Source organism: Sturnira hondurensis, unplaced genomic scaffold (genome assembly GCF_014824575.4).
Source record: "Sturnira hondurensis isolate 20B ecotype Veracruz unplaced genomic scaffold, ASM1482457v3 Scaffold0016462, whole genome shotgun sequence".
Taxonomy (NCBI): Eukaryota; Metazoa; Chordata; class Mammalia; order Chiroptera; family Phyllostomidae; genus Sturnira; species Sturnira hondurensis.
In genome coordinates this window covers 6916857-6941868 of record NW_028089093.1, presented here as the reverse complement: position 1 = coordinate 6941868, position 25012 = coordinate 6916857, and the positions used below count along the sequence as shown (strand labels likewise).

The following is a 25012-nucleotide window of genomic DNA, read 5'->3' as shown; positions in this document are numbered from 1 at the left end:
CTTCCAATTTAGAGACACCATGAGAACAGAGGCCTGAAGGGTTCTATTCTCCACTATATTCCCAGCATATAATAGAATGACAGGAACATCGGGGCTCAATAAATACATATTGCAAAAAAGTTAAAGAAATTAGCATACAAATTAAAAGAAACTTTAAGGAATCTACAAGTGGACTGATAATTTTGAATATTGTAAGGAATTACTCTTGTGGCAAGATTTCAAAATACTGAAAGGAATACGGGTCACAGTCTCCATTAACTTGTTAAAGATGTATAGCATTCATCAAAGATTAGTGGCTGATGTTCTTGAGTGACAAGGGACATTGCTTCTTCTCCTACCATCCTTAACACCTGGCACAGGAGCACAAGCAATAATAAGCATTCAATAATTACTGCAAAGTGCTCTGCACAGTTTCCCTTAAAATGGAGACAGAGTTCTTGTCAGAGCCCTGGCAGAGGAGCGAGCAGTCTGACAACATCCTGGCGATCCGATACAGTGACCAGATGGGAGCTGCACATCGGGCACCCGAGCTGGGGAGCCAGCACATCCATGAACGAGGTGATTGTTTCACCGCTGTGACTGCCAGACAGCACGTGCTCCACAGGCAGTGGGAGCAGATTAATCACCATGAAACTAAGCAGGGTGCCTTATGCCCAAAGTTAATTTATTGGGATGTCCACATGGTTTCCACGTGTTTATATTTTCAAATATTGAGTATTAATTAAGAATGAAAAGGGTGGCAATTTTCTTTTAGCAATAACTTGATTTTAAAGAAGAAGGTATTTATTTTAAATCTTTCCCCCTGATTAATAGATTTACAGGGTAAAGCGTTAGATGGGAATGTTTTATTCAGCCATGAAGTGAGTTAATGAACTCCAGTCACAAGGTCATTCTGATTTATAAGAGCATTTCTGCTTATACTCAATACAAACCCAGCAAGTACAGGATCCCCATGTATGAAAATCCTCTTGTTGTTTTTTTTAAATATATTTTATTGATTATANAAATCTTTCCCCCTGATTAATAGATTTACAGGGTAAAGCGTTAGATGGGAATGTTTTATTCAGCCATGAAGTGAGTTAATGAACTCCAGTCACAAGGTCATTCTGATTTATAAGAGCATTTCTGCTTATACTCAATACAAACCCAGCAAGTACAGGATCCCCATGTATGAAAATCCTCTTGTTTTAGACTTCCTTAAGGAAGGGAAAATAATAAGGCCATGCTACACAAAGATGGGTGTTTAAATATTCCACTGAAATTTATTATATTTAAAATTATAAACTCATTTAGTTTAGTTATTTTCCTAATAAAAATACCTTAAAATAGAGCAGAATTTGATGAATTTCAAGCAACCAAATTTCTATAATTGCACCTTAGTTTTTCTGTTCAAGAAGAAGAAACATTTTACAGTAATTATATTATGATTGCTAGGTGGAAGAAAAAACCCATCATATTTGTAAACGTAGAATTACTTTTTCAATATTCTGCTTTAAAAAAATAGAGGCGGTCCTCTTACAGTGTTATCCAAATTTTAGCAGAAGCATTTTACCTTTAAATTTATCCAATGTTTCCTTTTGAATAATTCTGATTAATATTTGATTAAATAACCAACAGAGTAAAGTCCTTAAGCAAATTTGAGGACCTACATTTTACCAAGGTAAAATGAAATTATCTCAGGTTAGTCCATAAAAACACGGAGTTAAGTGGCCCATGCAATATACATGTTGCTTTGGTACATTGTTGTTTCATTTTAAAACATGTGGGAAAACCTGCCTCCCTAAAACATGCATTTCCTATTTTTTACATTAAAAAGAAATGTAAATTACTTTAAACAGAAAACAAATTTGACTATTATACTGCTTTTGCCTTCAACACTGTAAGTTTAGCTAAAAGATTTTTGTTGGGTGGAACTAAATTAAAAATCTTCACTTTTGCTTAGCTAACATAGCAATTCTTTGAACATTTTATGTGCAATATTTAATTTTGACACATATTAGTTTTAAGAGAAAACATTTTAATCAACCAAAAAGGGATGAAGATGATTAAGTATTGTTCAGAAATGACAGCCAACTACTTAAAGATAAATTCTGAAGACTATTTAAAAATGGATCAATATACGTCCTACACTTTTTATCCAGATGCTTGGTTATAGCTTCACTTTGCTCAAACTCAACAGAACTACTATTGGAAAGCATGGGAAACATGATATAAAAGAGCAAATGTCTTGATTGAGGCTATGAATATCCATAGGGTAAATTATATTAATAAGGATATTAAAATTCTCCATTTGGTTATTCCTGTGATTCCGGTGTGTATACTCAGGAATGATATACAGTGAACTCACCCATACATTTAGAGGTATAACAAATGTTCTTCCAAGTGCTCATTTTATGGCTTAGATAGTATAGCAAGATGTTAAAAGAGAAGTTTAAGCTGAGAAAAAAAATGAGATGTGAGCTCAAATCCACAAATTGTCAAAGTAGGTGGCCAAGAATCATTAAGATGTTTTCCTCATGTTTATACTATAATGTAGCTGGAAACTTGAGAAAAATATTTCATCTCAGACAGATGCATCATAGGTCCTATATCCCATAGGTTGAGACGTAGGTGACAGGGAAGGGGTTTTGGTGAGACCTTAAGAAGCACTTGCTGTTGAACACGTACTTTATGGAACATTGTGGACTAAGGTCTAAAGGGTGAGAGAGAGAGACTGAGAAGATTCATTGAAAACAAAGAATAGGCTCAACGGCTATATTGGCATCAGCCTGGACTTGCAGCGAGTGTCCAGGAAAATGCACGTGATGGCTTCCTATGCAGCCGATGGGAGCTGGGTTCACTCAGTAACTGGACAGCATGAGATCACCTAGACTCTGTTCAAGAGAACTGAGAGAAGACTTCGGAAGTTAACACACGAAGAAATGGCAATCTGTGGCAGGACAAAGAATGAAAACATGCCAGTCCCCCGAATCCAGAGAAGAGCAAGGAAAAGAAGTCCAGAAAGTGGAAATTCCCAAAACTCACAAAGGTGCCTATAAAAGAAGTCACCCTTCAACATCTGACAAGGCCAGAAAGTTGAGAGGTCCCTGGGACAATGACAGTAGAGGAGACACTTTTCTGAACTCCTCTCGTCTTCCTTTGTCCTGATTTGACTCTAGAGGGGTCATACACGGCGGTGGTTAAGGAGCTTGAGGAAAAGGAGGAGCACTAAGTAGAAGAAGCCTCTGGATATTTCCCTCCCCCACAGGACATGCCCGAGCTTGGAAAGTTATAGGGAAAGGAGGCTCAATTTTAGACAAGATTGGAAGTTTTATTACATCAGACTGGACTTTTTAGTTGCTAGATAATTACCAAACAGTATACTACCAAATGATAACTTCGAAAGCCATGGGCCTGCTTTTGAAGGTCCAGGACAAGAGCTGAAAAGGTCTATGGGAGGTAAAATAAAGTTGTTTACTATTACTTTCCATGAGCTGACATAGCAGTTGCTATTCAATTAGTAAGCAAAATAAATATAATTTGCAGTCTCCAAGTAAGTTTATTTCTCAGTGGCCTACTCATCTGTCCCTATAGCCCACTTGACAAAAAAAAATAAAAGAGAGAGAAAAGAAAAAGGAAAGAAAACCAAGAGTAAATGTTTGAATAAAGTAGATACAAAAGCAGTGCTTAGTTTAATAAATCATTCCCTTTCTGACCTGTTTGCTTACATCCTGGTTTAGGGACTTGTTCCGTCCATGCATGGCTTGAACTGGGCCCAAAATGAGTCACATTTTCAGATGGAAGAATCCCAACAATTCATTAACTCAGACGCTTAACTAAGTAAAGTAACCAAACAAGAGAATACTGGACATTTTTTTTTGTCAGTGATAACTCCATTAAAAAAAAAAGAGGTAGAGACTTTCAGCTGTGTATATGACTCCTGAAATTTACAAAGAAGGGGCCCTGGATTTTAAAGGAATGATTGCTAGGACTACTTAAGGCTGGCTGAAGTAGAGAGTGTTCACTTGTAGTCACGGTGACAGAGGGAATGTACTTTAAAATCATTTGTTTAGAAATCATAGGTCCTTAAACCATATTGTACAAATGTCAAACACTTCCATTATTACAAAGTCTGCCCTGGACTGGTTTCTCATGCATCACATATTAATGAATGATAAATGGATGTGAATGTCCATCTACATTTGAACCTTTTTCAAGGACTATTAAAATTATTTTTATATATAGTCCCTTTGACCCTAGAGATGCAATAGGATATCAAAGGTGAGGGCAGGGAAATCTAGTTTCTTTAGCTTAACCACACAATTTTCAACTGGTGTGCTGCAGAGGCATGTTTGCGTGCCTCGTGAACTTTTAAACATGCACTGACTATTCAGTCAAGGGCACTGACCTGTTTTCCATTAGACTCTCAAATAAAAAAAAAGAACACTTAACACAATAGCCATTCAGTGTAAATGATTCAAAATTATACTTATTTTTGTCAGACCAGAAAAAATATATATATTTTGGATGTACTACAAAATCTTAGTAATCATTTATGTGTGCCATGAGACAAAAAAAGATTAAAAATGTTCTGACTTAATCTATGAGAAATACACACATGGAAGGGAGAAATGAATCTCCTGTACTCTATTTCTCAAACATGGTACTTTTTTCCCCATCATAACTGAACAAGAAAACAATAAACCTCAAATTCCAAATTCAAATGCCAGCCATTTTTAATTAACTAGTTAACTAATTTTGAAGCAGTTTAAATCTCATGCACAACACATGATTTTCAACCCCTGGTCCCTGACTTCCTACAATATGTGACCGATCTCATTATTTTGGATATTTTTTAAAAATTTTGACTTGTTTTCTAACTCCTTTAACTGTGTTATGCCTTGTCTTCCTAACCAGAGCATGAGCAATAACAAAATCTGAGTTTTATATCCTATTATAATGTTTTTAGTACCAACAACAGATACTCAAGTGGTTTTTTAATGAAAAAAACCTTGACTAAAGTAGAACAAAACAAATTATTGAAAGTTCAGTCACTAAAAAAATATTTTAAGTTTGTGTAACATTCTACTAATGTGTATAGTTGATTCCAACTTTAGAGACAGACAAATCCAAATCAATCAAATCAACATTATTTTAGACTTCCAGTCAAGATGGAGGCAATAGGAAATACACTTTACCTCTTCACACAACCAAAAGAAGTACAATAACAAATTTAAAAAGAAAAAATAACCAGAACTGCCCAAAAATAGAACTGTATGTAAGTCTGACAACCAAGGAATTAAAGAACATTCATCCAGACCAGTAGGAATGGCGGAGATGGGCAGCCAGAGTGGAGAGGACGTGTGGCAATGCAGCTGCTGGAGGACGGGGAGAGAAAGGCAGAGGCTGGTGGGCCAGGCGAGGCAGCAGCTGGTGGAGCAGGAAGTCCCATATTTGTGTGCAGATAAACCAGGAGGAACAACTGGGGAGCAAGAAAGACCACACAACCCAGGGTTCCAGCACAGGGAAATAAAGTCTCTAAACCTCTGACCATAAAAACTGGTGGGGATTGCATCAGCAGGAGAAACTCCCAGCTTCACAGGAGAGTTTGTTGGAGAGACCCACAGGGTCCTAGAATGTACACAAACCACTTACCTGGGAATCAGCCCCAAAGGGTCCAATTTGATTATGGGAAGTGGGAGAAGTGACTAAAACATGGCTGAGATACGAGCAAGCAGCATTATCCTGTCTCTGCTGCACCCACCCACATACAGCACCACAAAGCAAGCAGCGATGTGGGTTAGCTAACCCTGGTGAATACCTAAGGCTCTGCTCCTTACTACATAACAGGCATGCTGAGCCAAAAATATGACCCAAATGAAGAACAGATCAAAACTCCAAAAACAGAACTAAGCAATGAAGAGATAGCCAACCTATCAGGTGCAGAGTTCAAAACACTGGTAATTAAGATGCTCACAGAAATGGTTCAGTATGGTGGCAAAATTGAGGAAAAAATGAAGGCTATGCAAAGTGAAATAAAAAAAATATATACAGGGAACTAAGAGCGAAGGGAAGGAAACTGGGACTTAAATCAATAATTTGGAGAAGAAGGAAGAAATAAACATTTAACAAGAACAGAATAAAGAAACAAGAATTCAAAAAAGTGAGGAGAGGTTTAGGAACCTCCAGGACAACTTTAAATGTTCTAACATCCAAATCTTAGGGGTGCTAGAAGAAGAAGAGGAAAAACAAAAAAATGAAAATTTATTTGAAAAAATGATGGAGAACTTCCCCAATCTGAGAAAGAAAATAGACTTCCACTAAGTCCAGGAAGCTCAGAGAGTCCCACTGAAGTTGGAACCAAGGAAGCACACACAAAGGTACATCATAATTACATCACCCAAGATTAAAGATAAGAAGAGAATCTTAAAAGCAGCAAAAGAAAAGGAAAGAATTACCTACAAAGGAGTTCCCATAAGGCTATCAGGTGCTTTCTCAGAAGAAACCTTGCAGGTGAGAAGGAGCTGCAAAGTATTAGAAGTCATGAAAGGCAAGGACCTACAACCAAGATTACTCAATCCAGCAAAGCTATCATTTAGAATGGAAGGGCAGATAAAGTGCTTCCCAGATAAGGTCAAGTTAAAAGAGTTCATCATCACCAAGCCCTTATTATATAAAATGTTAAACTGTCTTATCTAAGAAAAAGAAGATGATCAAAAATATGAACATTAAAATGTTGTCATTTTAATGACAACAAACACAACTATCAACAACAAAACCTAAAAAAACAAAAACAAAAACAAAGTAAGCAAACAACTAGAACAGGAACAGATTCACAGAAATAGAGATCACATGGAGGGTTATCGGCAGGGAGAGGAAAGGGACAATGATGGGAAAGGTACAGGGAATAGGAAGTGTAAATGGTAGTTGCAAAATAGACATGGGGAGGTTAACAATAGTATAGGAAACAGAGAAACCAAAGAACTTATATGTATGACCCATGGACATGAACTAAGGTGAGGAGGAAATGCTATTGGTATGGCGGGGTACAAGGTAGAGGGCAATAAAGAGAAAATAATGGGACAAATGTAATAGCATAATCAGTACAATATACTTTTAAAAAGCAGCATTATTTTAGACATAATTCTGCTGGGAAATACAGTCAATCCTGCTTACCCCATATTTACTTACATCAATTTTTGAAAATATGGCCCTAGCTGGTAGAGCTCAGTGTATTGAGTGTCGGCCTGCAAACTGAAGGGTTGCTAGTTCGATTCCCAGGCAAGGCACATGCCTGAGTTGCAGGCCAAGTTCCCTGGTGCAAGACATGTGAGAGACAACCATACATTGATGTTTCCCTCTCTCTCTTTCTCCTTCCCCTCCTCTCTGTCTAAAAATAAGTAAACGAAATCTTTTAAAATATTTTTAAAAATAAAAATATGTTCTCTATGTATTTAATATTTAGTGTATAATGCTAAATACTATTACCAGAATAATGATGAAGTCTTTAACATTTTGAGTCAAATTGTAATCTACTCTCTCCTATCAATTTCACTCCCAACGACAGTGCAGGATACAGGGAGAAAATGTACAGGATAACAGCAAACTTTCAGAGATCTGCAGCCGACCAGATTTTGTAAAGTTCAGATTGCATAAAAATAACCAAGTACTTTTATTGAGGCAAATAAACTCTTACATAAGCAAGAGAAGTATTTTTAAAGGTTAGCAGATTATTTTTTATTTTTACCAAGCACGGTGGAGAAAAATTAATTATTTCAAGGATTTTTACTTATATTCCATACTTTCTAAGGCTAGTTTCTGAAAGAAAAATAAACTCTTACTGATAATAACAGCCAATCTTGATAATTTTCTCTAAATAGACAATATACACTCTTCTTTTTGACTAGCTGAGAAAATTTTTATATTTGCCTCACGTAGCCTGTGTTGATGAGAAAAAAATCAGTCCCCTAAGTAAATTATATTTTTCAGGAAGCTTGTTTTCAATTCCATCTAAGTGTAGTGATTGATGTGATTGACTCTGAACATTTCTTCCATTTATGGTAATTGACTGATGTAAGCAAACTGTAGTTACCTAACCCCTCTTTTGAGTTTAAGAATTTGAATTCATGTTTTTCTGGCCAATGTGATGTGAAGGAAAGTTTATGAAAAGTTTCTTTGCTCCTAAGAAAGAGACATAATAAATGATGGTCTTTCATCCCTTTACATTCATTTCCTTTTCTGTACGTGATCCATGAAACTGTCCCAGCCATCTTGCAACCAACCAAAAGATAATGCCAACATCAAAAATAGCAGATGAAGTCTAAAGTACTGTCCTTAATAACGTCATTAAGCAGATAATATTAAAATCTCCATAAACTGTGAGTAAGGAAACAAGGGACACTGGATAAAATCAGATGGTGGCCCTGCTCTGGTGTGGCTCAATAAGTTGAGCACCAGCCTGTGAACCAAAAGGTCACTGGTTCAATTTCTGGTCAGGGCCCATGCCTGGATTTCAGGCCAGGCCCCTGGCCAGGGGCTTGCAAGAGGCAAACCAAAAAATCTTTCTCTTACATGTTGGTGTTTCTCTCCCTCTCTTTCTGTCCCTCTTGCCCTCTCTCTAAAAGCAAATAAATAAAATCTTTAAAAAAAAACATAGGGTAAAAATGTGCTGGGAAGAGCCTTTAAAGTCAATAGAAATCTGGAGTTCATTCAATTCCCTCAGAAATCAGGAACTGCCAGAAGTGTATGAACCAGTAAGAAATATAATAAGATATTTATTTCTAAGAGATAATATTGATGGTCACAGTAAATAGATTAGATAGGGGAAAATGGAGATTCCCTTTTACAAGATAAACCTAGCTAAATAACGGTATGACAACTTACACTAGAGGAAAATATTGAAATGTTTTCCACCTTATCAGCTGGGCTGTCAACTGAAGTTTTTGTTGGAACTGCATCACAGCTCAGCCTCCCTTTGTCTGATATGCTTCCCTAGGGACCCTCAAGTATGTGTTGATCCCAAGAACACTCCATTAAAAATATCCTATAAGCTAATCTTCATCCCATAGTTAGCTTCTGGGGGAATTCGACATACAACAAAACAGTTGGGAATGGTAAATAGAGTTCCATATTCATTTCTTACTCTTGGAATGTGATCTCTTTTGGTCAGGTCTAATGGCTCCATTTTAGTCTAGGGTTGAGGGAAGGGTATATCAAATAAACGTACGTATTTGTCCCAAATGTGCATATTCTTTTCTAGAGAGAAATCCACAGAGCACTCCTTAACTAAGAGTGGCCTTACAGATCAAATTTACAAAACCCTCTTAAACTGTGAAGTATCACATCTCCTGTGATGTGTGTTTGCACTTACTCTTATGTCTATTATTAGGTCCCTATAGAAATAGTCCCTCCACTCAAAATACAGATCAGAATCTTACTTTTCTTATTTAAATGTCAGAGAGTTAAAAAAAGAAGAAGCTTACTTAATTTTTACTCTCTAGATTGTGTCAATGTCCCCAAGGTCTGGTTTTGACTTCCTTCTTCTACAAGAAGAAGTTTATCCATCAAAGTTTATTGATCATAGACTGGTACTACCATTGTAGAAGACTCAAAATCTATTCTGAACGGAGTAAAGATAATATGAAGGGCACCAATAAATATTTTTTACTAAATTAGATTTGTACACAACTTCTCTATTATTTGTGGTCATTCCCCACTAAAGGCTTCTGGTCAATATGAAATAATAATGGCTACTTTTCAATAGGCACAAGTCTTGTCTGTCCAAAAACTTTTAAGTAAACATATATCCTGGATTTTAATACTTTAATTGAATATGTTCTATGGGATTTTTTTTATTTTACAGAAGAAATAAACATCTTGAATAACCAACTGAAGACTAGCTAATAGCAAAAAAAAAAAAAAAAAAGTCTGATAACCAAGGATTTACAGAAGAAGCCACGTCAAGACTGGTAGGAAACACAGAAACATGAAAGGAGCTGGCCCTGCTCCCATAGATGGGTGGTGGCTGAGGTTCCAGAGGGATATCTCAGCTGCAGAAGGTCTGTCCCTGAGAAGCATGCAGTCTCAACCCCAATCTGGGCTCCCCAGTCAGAAGCACCAGAGCTAGGAAGCGACACACACATCAATGAGGATTCATGTCTGTCAAGGAGAGACATGAGCTGTGTAGTCATAAGCACCCTCTTAAAAGGCTAATGAACAAAATTTTGTTTGTAGCCACTCTGGGTACTGAATGGACTAGACTTGTGTGAGGATAATTTGGGGTTTGTGACTGGGAAGAAAGATGAAAAGACAGCCACCAGGATCCCTGTACTGAGTCACTCTTCCATGTCATCTTTCTTGGGGGGGAAGGGAACTCCCCTCCATATGGCTTCATCCTGGGGAGAAACAACAGCTACAACCTCTGGACTCCCTCTTGCCCAACCCCATGGAGCACATGTCCTGCTAAAGAGTCAGTTACATTGGCCAGAGTGTAGAAGTCTGGGCAGACACAGGAGGTGTCAGTGACTAAGCTTTGTAGCTTTTGGTGGGGGTCATCCCCTACCTTCCGGTGAACCTGAATGGTGTTTCCTCCTCTCAGGAGACATGCTAGCTCCATCCTCTTGGCTCCTGTGGACCCAAATGCCTTGTGGCTGACTCTTGGTCTCTCTGCCCTGCCGAGGACTGGGCAAATCCAGGACACACTGAACTGTGTCGCTCTGGGGTGGTGGCCACAGCCCCCATTTTTCCCTGAGTCTGACCAGCACCTACTATTCACAGGAGATCCACTAGCCCCTGTGCTCTCAACCTTGTTGAGCTCTGGCTCCTAGCAGCAGAATCTGAGAACAGACAGAATTGTGTGGCTCTAGGATATGAGCGCCTGAGCACTGCAGAGCTTTCCCTCCACATGGCCATATCTTGGTCAGTTTGGACCTATTAAACATGCGGACCTCACTCTAATGACTCCCTGAGACCCTGCACCACAACAAAGGTGTAGAAGCACACAGCAGGTGGCATCTACACTTGGTATACCCAGGGTCTTTTGATGAGTAGACTTAGGCCCAGCACTGGCACCAAGTCAAACACATGTCTATCTGGTGAACATCACTGGAAATCATAGCCATAGCAATCAGCAATCAGAAAACAAGAAGAAATGAAAGGAATCTAAATTGGAAAGGAGGAAGTAATAGTGTCATTATTTGCAGATGACATGATACTGTACATAGAGAACCCTAAAAATTCCTGCCAAAAACTAATAGAACTGCTATATGAATTCAGTAAAGTAGCAGGATACAAAGCAAATGTCCAAAAATAAGTTGCATTTTTAGGCACCAATAATGAATTATCAGAAAGGGAAATTAAGAAAATTCCATTCACAATTGCTTTACATATAAAGAATGTAAAAGACCTGCACTCAGAAAATTATAAGACACTAAATAAAGAAATTGAATAAGATACAAATAAGAGGAAGAACATACCATGTTCATGGAAGCATTAACATTATTAAAATATCCATACTACCCAATGCAATCTATAGAATCAATGCAATTCCTATCAAGATACCAATGACACATTTCACAGACCTAGAATCAGTATCCCCAAAATGTATATGGAACCACAAAAGACCATGAATAGCAATGGCAAGCTTGAGAGGGAAGAACTAAATTGAAGGTATCATGCTACCTGATATCAAACTATATACTACAAGGCCACAGTGACCCAAACAGCTGATACTTGTAAATGTTCCACAGTTTTTTGATATGCTCATTCACTGATGAGTACTTAGGCTGTTTCCAGCACTTGACTACTATAAATTGCATTGCTATGAATATTGGGGTAGATAGGTTCTTTTGAATTGGTGTCTCAGGATTCTTAGGGTATAATCCTAGCAGTGGAAATGCCGGGTCAAAAGGCAATTCCATTTTTAGTTTTCTGAGGAAATTTCATACTGCTTTCCACAGTGGATGAACCAGTCTGCAGTCCCACCAACAGTGCACTAGGGTTCCCTTCTCTCTACATCCTCTCTAGCACTTGTTGTTTGTTGATTTGTTTATGATGGCCATTCTGACCGCTGTGAAGTGATATCTCATTGTAGTTTTAATTTTTATCTCTCTGTATACAGCATAAAGAAAGAAGGAACTCCTACCTATTGAGACAGCATGGATGGAACTGGAGAGTATTATGCTAAGTGAAATAACTCAGGTGTGAAAGACAAATACCATATGATCACACTTATGTAGAGAATCTAATAAGGAAAATAAATTGATGAAAACATAGAAACACGGGCATAGACACATGGAACAGACTGCCAACTGTAAGAGGTGAGGTGGGTAGGCAGACTAGATGAAAGAAGGTGAAAGCACTAGCCAAAAAACATATGTACATAATGCATAAATATAGATAACATTATGGCGATAGGCGCAGTGAAAGGGGGGTGGCTGCTAGGAGGAGGTGGGGAAAAAAGGACAAAAAATGGCGATGGAGAGAGACCTGTCTCAAGGCAATGGGTGCACAATGCAGTGTGCAGATGATGAACTGTGTGGTTTTGTGAAACAATGTCACCCTGATAAATTCAATTAAGATAAAATTAAACAAAATACAAAATTTTTTTAAAGTATTGATATAACCCAACACCAAAAAACTATTAAAAAATGGGCAAAGGACCTGAATAGACACTTCTCCAAAGAGGATATTCAGATGGCCAACAGAAATATGTCCAAATGCTCAACATCACAAATCATCATAGAAATGAATATTAAAGCCACAATGAGATATCACCTCATACCTGTCAGAATGACAATCATCAATAAATCAACAAACAACAAGTGCTTGCAAGGATTTGGAGAAATAAAAATAAAAACAAAACTGCCTTTTGACCCAGCAATTCTACTTCTGAGAATATATCCTAAGAAACTTGAAACACAAATTTGAAAGAATATATGCACCCCTATGTTTATTATAGCATTATTTACAATAGCCATGATTTGGAAGCAACCCAAGTGCCCATCAGTAGATGAGTAGGTTAAAAACTGTGGTACATTTACACGATGGAATACTACTCAGCTGTAATAAAGAAGGAAATCTTACCTCTTATGACAGCATGGATGGACCTGGAGAGTATTACGGTATGTGAAATAATCTCATCAGAGAAAAACAAGTACCATATGATTTCACTCATGTAGAATTTAATGAGCAAAATAAAACTAACAAACAAAATAGAAACAGACTCATAAAGAATAGGCTGACAGCTATCAGAGGGGCAGGGTTTTGAGGAGCTGGGTAAGAAAGATGAACAGAGTAAGTAAAAATTAAAAGAAAAGCCTTATAGACACAGAAAACACCATGGTGATCACCAGAGCAAGAGGGGACTACGGGGAGGTAGCAAAGGACAAAGGGGGAATAAATGGTGCAGAAAAGAGACTTGACTTGGTGTGGTCAACGCACCATATAGTATACCGATGGTGTCCATGGGATTGTACCTGAAACCTATATAATTTTATTAACCAATGTCACCCCCCAATATTCAATAAAAATATTTTTTTTTAATTTACCAGAGGAAAAAAATCCCAACCAGTCACTCATGACTTAAGTGTGTGTTGTCCACCGCTCTCACTCTAAGGAGTACAAAGGATGTCTTTCAGTCCCTCACAGTTCCAACATGTGTGGTTTCTTATACAGAGGAGTTTGGATTTTTGCCGAGGGGCAACAAGCCAATGCAAACCATGTAGGTCTAAACATTGCTGAAGTACTACATCGTGACACTTACTCGCTGCTGTGGAGTACCTTTTAACACCGGAGTGATTTATATAAATGTTAAAGGTGGATACCTACATAAACACAAATTCATACCTTTACATACACAGCCCCTTTATGAATTATACATGCTCTAAAACTACAAAGAAATATTAGTTAAGCCAAAAAATTTCTAGCACAGACCTTAATTTTATAATGTGTTTTATTAACCATTTATTTCAATATCATAACAGAAATCAATATTTCATAAATATTTATTTTATTAAATATTAGCACATTTCAAGCGTGGAATATGGCCAAAGAGAGATGTGCTTAAAATAGTCACAACAGAAAATTGTGCTATCAGAATTTATTTTAAGCAATGATCTAATACACTCAGTTCAGATAAGTGGACTTTTTCTTCCAATCCCTACAGATAGAGAATAGTGCAAGAATAAATTTCCTTAAAAGTATGAATTACTTTTTGCTATTACGCTAAAACAGAGACATACTTGAAATAATGCTGTTAGCTCTGTAGTATCTCATAAAGCAACACAGCAAAAGAGAGTAGGACTTTCTTGGGGCTCTTAAAAAAGATTCATCCCCTGCTAAGATGTTTATTGATGACTGAGACAGAGTTGAAATCATCAACAGATTCTCCTAGGACTCTGAGTCCTTAAACAAAATTCCTAAAGTAAAAACACCCCCTTAAAATAAATGAAATGGAGAATAATGGCAAGCTTTTCAAATTCTAGCACATAAGCAAGTCTTTATTTCACTTTACTATAAACAATATCCAGGCTATATGATAATAATCTATTTAAAAATAAAATAAAATTTTTTATCTTAAAAATAAGTGTGTTTGGATTAAACAAATCAAGAATAACTATTGGCAATATTTTATCCACCATGCTTTCCTCTAGAAATATAGATTACATGAAATACATGCATATACATTTTCATTCAAAGACTATCTCTTTATCAAATCTGAGCTTTCATAAGAAGTAACTCCTTTTCTTTCAGGGGACCTCAGTCGAAACTGTGCAGAAAAGGTAAAAGTTAAAATAATTAAAAAGCAAAAGCCATTGTTTCTAATGCAGACATTAATTAAGAAATATTAATACTCATGTGGATAAATAATTTTCCTGTACAAACTAATGCCCCGAGTGCTGATGAGGTTCAAATAACTGAACAACTAATACTGAGTTATTGAAAGCATCTCAAAATTACAGAGTTCAATTGAAGTGGTCATGTGGGCAAATGCTAATGCAGCTTCACAGTCCTAAGATGCCTACAAACAACTCTTTATGAATGGGAGGAATTCTCTATTAACCTGAAAACTTGCAATTACTTCTAGTATTTCTTTTGTAATACTTCTAGAAAAGAAGAAAAAGAAAAAACAAAGACGTTTCATAGATACAGAATCATTCATGTAGTATGTCTTCTCATCAGTCATTCAATCCCTTCTCATCTTGGTATCTGTCTTTGCTCACATAGACATTGACATTTGTTAAAGTGCTAGCTAATAATATAAAGTGTAAGATATGACACCCTTTCCTTAGGGTATCACAGTGCTAACTGAAAATGGAGGATACAGCCGCAATGCCTTTTAAATTCTGAATAAACTAGTATATATTTCCCTGTAATGATAAGATTATTCTTAATCCATCCATAGTTAGGGCATTATTAATTTTCACTCTCTGAGCATGATTAGGCCATAGGAGAAACCTGTTCAGATGTAAAATGGGAATGTGAGAAAGTGTGGTGTTCAATTGCTACGAGAGTCACACTATCAATTTTAAGTATGCTATTTGTTAACTGAAAGTAAAAATAATTTTACAAAAATTGCTATGGCTATAAATGTTAACACAATGAATAACTCGTTTGCCACATTTCTAATCTAAAAGTTTGCATTTTTACTGTATAATGTAGTACTATCTATTTACTACTTTTCATACCTTTCATTCATATTTTGAAGGTTATGGTATTATACTTTCAATTCTTAACAAAAAACATGTATATGTACTTAAATCCATAAAATCTAAAACATATATAAAAGGCAATTATGTTCTTTTTGACAGGTATGTGACCTGAGTCACTTTAAAAAAAAGAGAGAGGGGAATAGGTGAAAATAAATGCATCCAGTCATCATATATAAATAAACTGACCTTCTTAAAATTCTTGTTTAAGTCAACCAGACTGAGCAGGAAGATGTGGTCCTTGGCTCCCAGGAGCAGCCTGCCCCTCTCCTCATCTAACAGAATTGTTTGGAAATCCAGTCCTTCTGATGAACCCAAAAAGGGAATACAGCTATTTGAAAGCAGCAAATCTATGGGAAAGTAAAAGAAGAACAGAAGGAAAGAAAAAAATCTTAATAAGCACAATATATATTTACCTCAATAGATACATCATCCCACTTCACAAATACATAAACATAATATGAAGACTCTAATTTTGATCTATGCAAACAATACATAGTTTTAGCACATATTTATTTAGAAATAGATGTAATTGTTGTATGCTATTTTATTGGTATATTTAACTTATGAAAAATGGATGATATTTAAATGAACATAAAACATGTTGACACAAAAGAAATTCAATTCAAAATATTTTACAACCTTCTATTCACATTTTAAGTTATAAATAAACTACTTAAGTCATAAAATAACTGCAGTAATATTTGTGAATTGATTAAATTGATCAATATATGCCAAGTGAGCCTCAACCTACGTGTGTGGTAAAAGTCACAGCATTCCCTCCCCTCCTGCTTTTGATGGTGTTTAGACTGATGGCCCATGTTTGGGAAATTACACTGCACCTGCGTCCTATACTCAGAAAGGAGCAAAGAGGCTGAGTCCAAAAAAGTAGATTCTGAAGGAGATATGATCCTAAACCCATAATGGAAGCGGAATGTTAAAGCAGGATGGGACCTTGAAAATCAATTCATACAAATTCATGATTTTATAAATGCAGGTTATTTCATTCCAGAAAAGTTAACGACATGCCCTAAACTCACAAAACCAGGTGCTGGGCGAAGCTGATAATAAACCTCAACGTCAGTTTCCATTTCTGTTTGACTCTTGTCTATAGGTCTTAATGTTTTTGTTTTTTTTTTTTTATAATCGTGATATAGACCGATGCTCATTTAACTCTAGGTCTGGGATTACAGGAACCCAAATCTTCCCAGATTTTACCCCAAGTACTTATCATACCCTCTAATTTTTAAGGCTCTAGAGTATTAAATACTAGTAAGGTAATAATATCATTCATCACATATTAAAGTCCATTTTATGTTACTGGACTTTATAACAAAATCATTTCAAGTAATTCATTATTAATTGATGAGAAAGATAAAAAGATATATCTCAGAAACAGGCATCTAAACATACTTCTAAAATGTATCCACGGCAGTTTCAGCCTGGGTAAAAAGGATATTTGAGTCCCTTACATTTAAAACCTGTGCATTCTATTCATGGATGGTGGGCTTCATTATTATTTGATATTTTTGAGAATTTCCTTCACTCTCTTTTCTATTTTACAATGATTAAATGTCATTTCCCTTCGACACTAAGATAGATTCTGTCTTAGTTTTGACAGACCAAAAGGCTGTATGCTGAAGAGGTGATACTATCAGAATTCTTGAATTTAGCTTCACCAAACATAAATACCTTATTAATATTTATGAATCATGTTTTCTGTATATTGGATAGTGTGAACTCTGTCAGGGGTGCCTAACCTGCAGCCCATGGGCTGCGTGAAGCCTAGGAAGCCATGAATATGGTCCAACATAAAATCATAAATATACTTAAAATGCTATGAGATTTTTGTGTGATTACAAGTTGCAATGTATTTAATGTGTGGCCCTAGACAATACTTCTTCCAGTGTGGCACAGAGGTGCCAAAAGGTTGGACACCCTTGTTACTAAATACTTTCCTACTAAGCTAAAAAAACTTTAGTAGGTTTTCAGACCAGAGACACAATGAAAAAATATATTTTAGCACCTTCAAATGCAGTAAACCTGTTGTTGCAGGCTTATATATAAAAAGAATAGTCCATACTCATTATAAAGTAGAATCAAGGAGAGAAGAATGGAACAAAGAGAGTAGATAAGACTGATATGATCTAAGGTCTTTTAATTTTTTTTATTTTTTTATTTATTTTTAGAGAGAGAGGAAGGGAAGGAGAAAGAGTGGGAGAGAAACATCAATGTGTGGTTTTCTCTCATGTGTCCCCTTCTGGGGACCTGGCCTCCAACCCAGACATGTGCCCTGACTGGGAATCAAACCGGCGACCCTTTGCTTCACAGGCCCATGTTCAATCCACTGAGTTACACCAGCCAGGTGATCTGAAATCTTAACAGAAGAAACCGTTACCCATAAACCTTTATTCAATCAGGCAATTATCTTCCTCCCACGGGATTTCAAGAATGAAATGAACAAAATGGAGAGTATGTAAGGGGATTTCCAAGAGTATATATTGACCCAATTAATAGAGGAAAGGAGGTTATCTGATACAAATCCTTGTTATTTCAAGTGTCCATGGATAATAATCAACTTCTATTGAGCCATGAACTGCATGTTAGCTACGAATGAGACACAGTCAGCCTAATGAGGAAGAGCAGAAGCTGGAGGTCCAGACCACCTAGATGACACCATGGCCGCGTGAGTCTGGCTGTGTGGTAGAACAAGACAATGAACTTCTCTGTTCCTTAGTTTTCTCATCTATAAAAGGGAATAATAATAAAATCTATATAATAAATGATGTAGGTGTGAGGAATAAATGGGTTAATACATAAAGCATTAGAACAGTGCCCAGCACACGGTAAGTGCTATGTAACAGTGAGTCATTATAATGATGATGACCTATGTTTTTAAATCTATGCAAAATCTACAAAAGAAATTCATAATGTATTCAAACTCACATAATTCTCATGAGGTAATTTATATAAAGCTCTTAGAACAATGCCTTGAAGACAGGAAAAGTTCAATAAATATTAACTGTTACTTTGAACATATTTATTAAACTCTAGTTTGAACCAAATATGTTCTATTAAAGAAAAATATTATCTCATCATCTTTGCCTATGGAGATTAAAACATCACCATGTTTATAATATTGGAAAAAATAGGAAAAGGCTATTGAGTCCACAAACCTGTATTAGAATCTAGTACGTGTCAGGGATTGAGCACATACTTGAGGCTGTGGGATGATGACTGAGTCCTGCCCCAAGGGGCTCACAGATCAATGAGCCAATAGATATGCATATAAAATACAACACAAGTGAAATAAGTTCTAATAGGAGTATATACAAAACATCACTAAATATTTTCAATAGTTAATAGTGCATCATCTTAAAAAAGAAAGCAATATTTGAGAACCGTCTTGAAAGGCCTATAGAAACCTCACAGGAAAGATGCAAAGAAAATTATATGCCAGGCAGAATGACACTGGAATGTACAAGAGCATACATGTATGACCATACATTGCAGATATATACTGCATTTTTAATATTTCTCCTACTCTGGAATGTCAATTCCATTGGGGCAAAGGCCACGTTGTAAAATTAACTTTGAATCCCTAGCACCTTGCTCGTTGGAGTCTGAGACAAATTAAGTACTTCATAAATATTTGTGGATTGAAGCAGTTTGCCATGCTGGCGCAGAGAGAATATGTGGAGTCAGTGAGACATAAGGATGGACATAAGTCAGCCTCCAGATAATCGGGGCCCAAGATGGCAGGCTGGGGAATTGGTGATGGTGTAGTAACTGGAAGCCACTGAAATATTTTAGGCAGAAAAATGACAAAGACTATACCTGAGTGTCAGAGAATAATTCTGGCTGTTGTGTTCAGAATGGATAAGAATCAGGAAAGGTGAGGACAGGGAAACTACCCAGAATTCTCTACTGGATGGTGAGTCCTAAATTAAAGCAATGCCAATAGGAGGAGGAGGATGTTTCAGAATGGTGCATCTCATTTCTTGTTTCTACTTACACAACGAAGAAAAGAGATATAAAGTTGACATAGTCTTTTGCTGTATTTTCCTTTAGCATAACAAGTTCTATTGGGTTCAGTTTCAAACAAATTTAACAAAGAAAAACAGCTGCAAAAATAGTGACTAACCTGATGTATTATCATTTCAAAATGATTTAATGTTGCCTTGTGACAATGTTAGCATCAAAATCATTAAAGCATGCTTTGCCAACCCTTTGTAGCCAAACTAAATAATTAGACTTAGGCATTACATATGAAAATTTCTCAGGCTGACGCACACATTTTAAAAAGACCTTGGGACAGGCATTGGAACAGGTTCCCCCTTCCCCAAGCAGCTTATCTCTCTTGCATTTCTGCCAAACTAAGCAAAGTGATTTGTGTTTCCACAGGATCATTGACTAAAGCCAAGGCAAGGAAAAAAGGTTAAATTCAGAGCCTGCATCTTAACACCTAGAGCTCACACACTCCCAGGAATTCAAGAATCAGAAATGAGTGCTGGCTCTGGAGGCTGAAAATTCATGAAAATTAAATACTAATAATTTGGCAAGATATTTCAGAGCTTTATTTTTTCTTCTCCTGAATGGCAACTCTCAGGCAACTTTTAATGACTCTCCAAAGTTCATAAGCCTTTTGAACAAGAACTCTGTCATTTTTCCCCCCTTGGGTGAGTGTGTTGCTTCTCACATGCCTCTCAGAGGAAGCCTGCACTGCTCTCACTTAAGCAGCCCCACCTCTTCTCAGACGACACAGCATTGAACTTTGCCATAAATGCACTCTTTGTTCTGCCCACCTAAACCTTAATCCACAGTAATCCCTAACTGTTCTTTTAGAAATTCATTGTCCTATCACCTTGTTCTCCATTTCTAATCTCATTCAATCACCCAGGCCCCCAAATCCCCACTTGTGTTCTAGCAATACATTCTTGGAAATTCTACAAACTGATTTTTTTTTCTGAAATCTGGAAACCATGCACATGATGGATTTTAATTGATGACAGACAAATTGTTTATGACCCACAATCAATAAACCATTACAGAGCAACAGAATGGTTATAAAGATCCAAAAATCCTATAAACAACATGATATTTTCATGATTTTGTATGGATGTGTGCATTTTTCTCAAGAGTATGCCCAGAGTCTCATCGACAACTCCTGATATCCAACCAAAAGTCACAGGAAAAACTGTGTGTTTCCCACATATAGTTAATAACTTTACTGAGAATAATTTTGCATTTCTAGCACAAAAAAAGTGAGTCAGGACTTGCATCAAATTTGAGTTTTAAAGGCAAATGCTGACTCATCTGAGATCACCAGGTACTCTGCACATGCACTCTCACAGAACTTACATGCTAGTGGAAAGGAAATGCTCATCCACAATGAAAATTAAAATATATTTTGGACAAAGAATATACTTAAAGTAGTAGATTTTTAAACATATTTGATAGTAAAATGGAAAGAACTTCTAGTTTTATTTGTTCAGGAAGCCAAATAATGCTACACTTCTTCTCTCCTCAATACATGTGGGTAGAAAAACCAAATGATCACTAAGCTCCTTTCAGCATTGGAGTTCAATAGCATTAGAACCCTATATTTCACTTTGCGAAAATTGAAGATATATCAGGTAACAGTCATTCACTTATCTGTGGCATTGCCTTGTTCCTGGAGGCAGGTAGCCTCCAAGCTTCTGGAAGAACAGAAATACAGTCCAAAGCAACTAGAGCTAAACGATCACATCAATAATCCTGTTTGATGCACAGGTGACTGATTCAGTGAAGTAGCCTTCACAAAACCAATCTGCTCTTCGTGGTGAAGCACGGTGACAATAAATCTCACATCACAGCCAGGTGCCCCTCCATGTGAGGGGCAGGCTAAAAATCCCATAATCCCTGCTCCTATTTGAATTAAAAGTTTGTTCTGAAAAGAATTCTTTGTGTCTCCCTTTTAATGTCTCTTAATACAACTGTTCATTCAGCCTGAAGAAACATTTGACCTGATGGTCTGTATTCTTCCTCTTTACCCCAGAAAGGAAAGGAGTGGTTAGTTCCTTTCAATCTAATAAATTCAAGATTAAGCCACAAAGACTCTCAATGTTTGACTGTTAAGTGAATGAGATTCCATACACTTGAAACCCTGCATTTATTGCCAGAAATCCTGAATCGAGTGGAGGTGACAAGTTCTCTCATGAGAAGGCTACATAGCTAAAAAATGGTTTCCCATAGTCTTAAAAAAGGCACTTAAGAGGAAGATTTTTTTTAAAGAAGAAAATCAAAGTTATTAAAGGCAGAACTTCATGGGGTAAAAAAAAAAAGCACTTTAGGGAAAGTCAATTTCCAATCTACTCCAGTGTAAGGAGAGAAAACCTTCTCAGCAGAGATAGCTTACGAGCAAAAATGGATTCAGATCAAAATGAGTCGTCCTTCCCCTCCATCTCAGATAGTCAGCACAAATTCTTGCCCCACCTTCTCTCCTCTTTTCCCTCAAGGAAATAGCCATTATATCAGTAGGGCAGTTCTGAGGTTTCTGAAATACAGTCACATCTCCAGTGTGTTCTCTGCAAAGTTAAGTTTAAAAAGTGAAGAGGTTTCCATTCCTGCCTCCACCATAAATTCAGCTCCCCCCCCCTTAATCTTTGAATTCCCAGGGCCTTCATGCTGCCTATTAGTATCCAAAAATTCCGTTTATGAAATTCATTCTTCCCATAGTTTCCAGAAATGTTTTGGCTACCAAAGCATTCCCCCTCCACCCCCCACATAAAAAAGAAAAGAAAAAAAAGAAAGAAAGAAAAAGCCTACTCTCAGTTTGGATCAGGAATTGAGTCAAGAGAGCAAACTGTTTATTCCAAGATGAAAATTAGTCCCTAATGTTGTGGCTCACTGAGTCCCTTTGTGAATTGTACTTGCTTCTCTAGCTTTGTTTCAAGGCAAAGCATGAATCCTCTCTTGGATTAAACCTTCGGAAAATTAATTTATTTTAAATTGGCTCCACCACTTCCAATTGATTTTCTGAGGCTTAAGATCATATGAAAAGATTTTGGTTACCCCCACCTATCAAAAATACCAATGAACCTCTATATACAGGGCTGAGCACAAGTAGGTTTATAGTCGTGAGTACACAAAACAATTTATTTTTGTACTATCATTTATTAATTACTGTATTATTTTCCATAAAACAACAGTAAACTTACTTTTGCCCACCCCATATATACATTTAGTCTCCAGAGCTAATTGATCAAAAACTATCAAGTATATAAAGAAAAAGATACTGGGAGCAGGGCAGGGTGGGGGCGGGGAGGGGAGGGGAGTGGGATGGATGGATGGAGGAGAACAAAGGAGGAAAAAGTGAGACAACTGTAATAGAAAAACAATGAAAAGGTGATTTGAAAAAAGTAAATGAACACATGGTGGCTGAATGTCCCATTGAAGATCTGAGGTGGAGAACTGTAGCTGGGGCGTGAGGCAAGACTCGGGGAGTGCTACTCACGTCCTCCATAGGCGATTATTCTCCTTACTACTCAGCTTCACATCAGGAGTATTTCTCCTGTTGCCATCACACAGAATTGGCGCTAAAGCACCTGACCCCATGGCCGGGACTTGTTTTTGGATGTGCTGCTTACCACCTATGGAACCTTAGGTAGGTTCTTTAGACTCCCTAACCCTTAGATTCTTCATATGTTAATGAGGATAATTAACACTGAAATATTCCTGGTACATTGTTGTAAGGACCAAGATAAATTATTTAAAATGTTTCATAATACCTGATACACAGAAATTATTCAATAAATGATTCCTATCATTTTTTCTGAAAACATTTCAAAAGTTTTTATGATTTAGATTAAATTATTTGTATTAGGGTGGAATTAAACATTAAAAAAACTTGAAGTAAATAGAACTTTACCAATATAAAAAAATCAACCTCAAATCCCTACAAAAGCCTACTTCAAAATTACAGGTGCATGTTATATTATCATTATACCTTCCTAGGGGAGAAGTCTAACCATGTTTTCCTTCTGCAAATGAAGTCCCGGTTAGAAAAAATAAATAAATAATATTCTCATTTAATCTTCTGCAGTGGAATGTTGGAGACCCTTTGGTTTGTTAGGTCTTAGATCATTATCTATGTCAATAATAAGCCAGATGATACCGCAATAGGGAAACATAAATCAGAAACAAATAGAGCCTGTGACATCATCAGAGGTATGCTCGTGCCAGGACAGGAGGTAGGGTGGGAGTGCGACAATTTTACACTGTCACATTTCCACCTACCTCCATGCTTTTAAATCATGGGTTTATTCTTACTTGGATAGCTTTCAATAGTAGATGCTTTATATAACCCATCGCACGAGATTCATAATTTATGATACAAGACCCTTTAAAATCTTACTTTGCATAAGAAAGAGGTTTGCTATGGTAATTTTTCCTATTGACCTATTAAAAAAGTTAGCATCATAAGTACCTAGTACATTTCCAGAAGAACAAAGTGATCATAAACTTCCTGTGAAATAGTTGAGAGGGTAATTCAGGGGAAGACTGACTGTACTTTGACAATTTTTTTTAACCCCATCAAAGTTTTGAGAATGTCTCCCTTTTCAAATTTCAAGACATTTTTAAAATTAAAACACCATGTTGCAAATAAATGTGGATTTGTTTTCAATCAAGTATGCATATTTAGTTTTTTATTGTGGACACTATTACAGATGTCCCCCATTTTCCCCCCCTTGGCCCTCCTCCACCCAGCCTCCTTGCCCCCTCCCCTGGCCTTCCCCACACTATTGTCTGTGTCCATGGGCTATGCATTTATGTTCCTTGACTGATCTCTTACAGTCTCTTCCCTGCTCTCCCCTCTGAGATCTGTCCGTCGGTTCCATGTATCTATGCCTTGGATTCTATTTAGTTTGTCAGTTTATTTTGTTCATTAGATTCCACATATAAGTGAGATCACATTATATTTATCTTTGACTGCTTTACTCACTTACCATAATAATCTTCAGGTCCTTCCATGTTGTTGAAAATAGTGAGAGTTTTTTCTTTTATATAGCCACATAGTACTCCATTGTGTGGATGTACCACTCATCTACTGATGGGCACTTGGGCTGTTTCCAGATCTTGGTTATTTTACCTAATGCTGCTATGAACATAGCAGTGCATATACACTTTCTTATTGGTGTTTTGAGATTCTTAGATTCTTATATTCCCAGAAGTGGGATCACTGGTAGAGTCATACCTTAATGTACCATCTACTACTGATTCTAAAAAGCAAGACAAATGTGACTGGAGCAAATAATTCCTCAAGTTGAGATCACCACAAATTATTT

The 25012-nt window shown here is 36.8% G+C and overlaps 1 protein-coding gene across 1 annotated transcript in view; it reads right to left on the bottom strand.

Annotated features, from left to right (window-relative positions):
• SEMA3D (semaphorin 3D) overlaps positions 1 to 25012 on the bottom strand; it is a 133153-nt gene that overhangs the window by 93641 nt on the left and 14500 nt on the right. The window contains exon 2 of the mRNA XM_037066141.1: positions 15876 to 16036. Within this exon, the coding sequence (XP_036922036.1) occupies positions 15876 to 16036 (161 nt within the window). The remainder of the gene's footprint in view (positions 1 to 15875; positions 16037 to 25012) is intronic.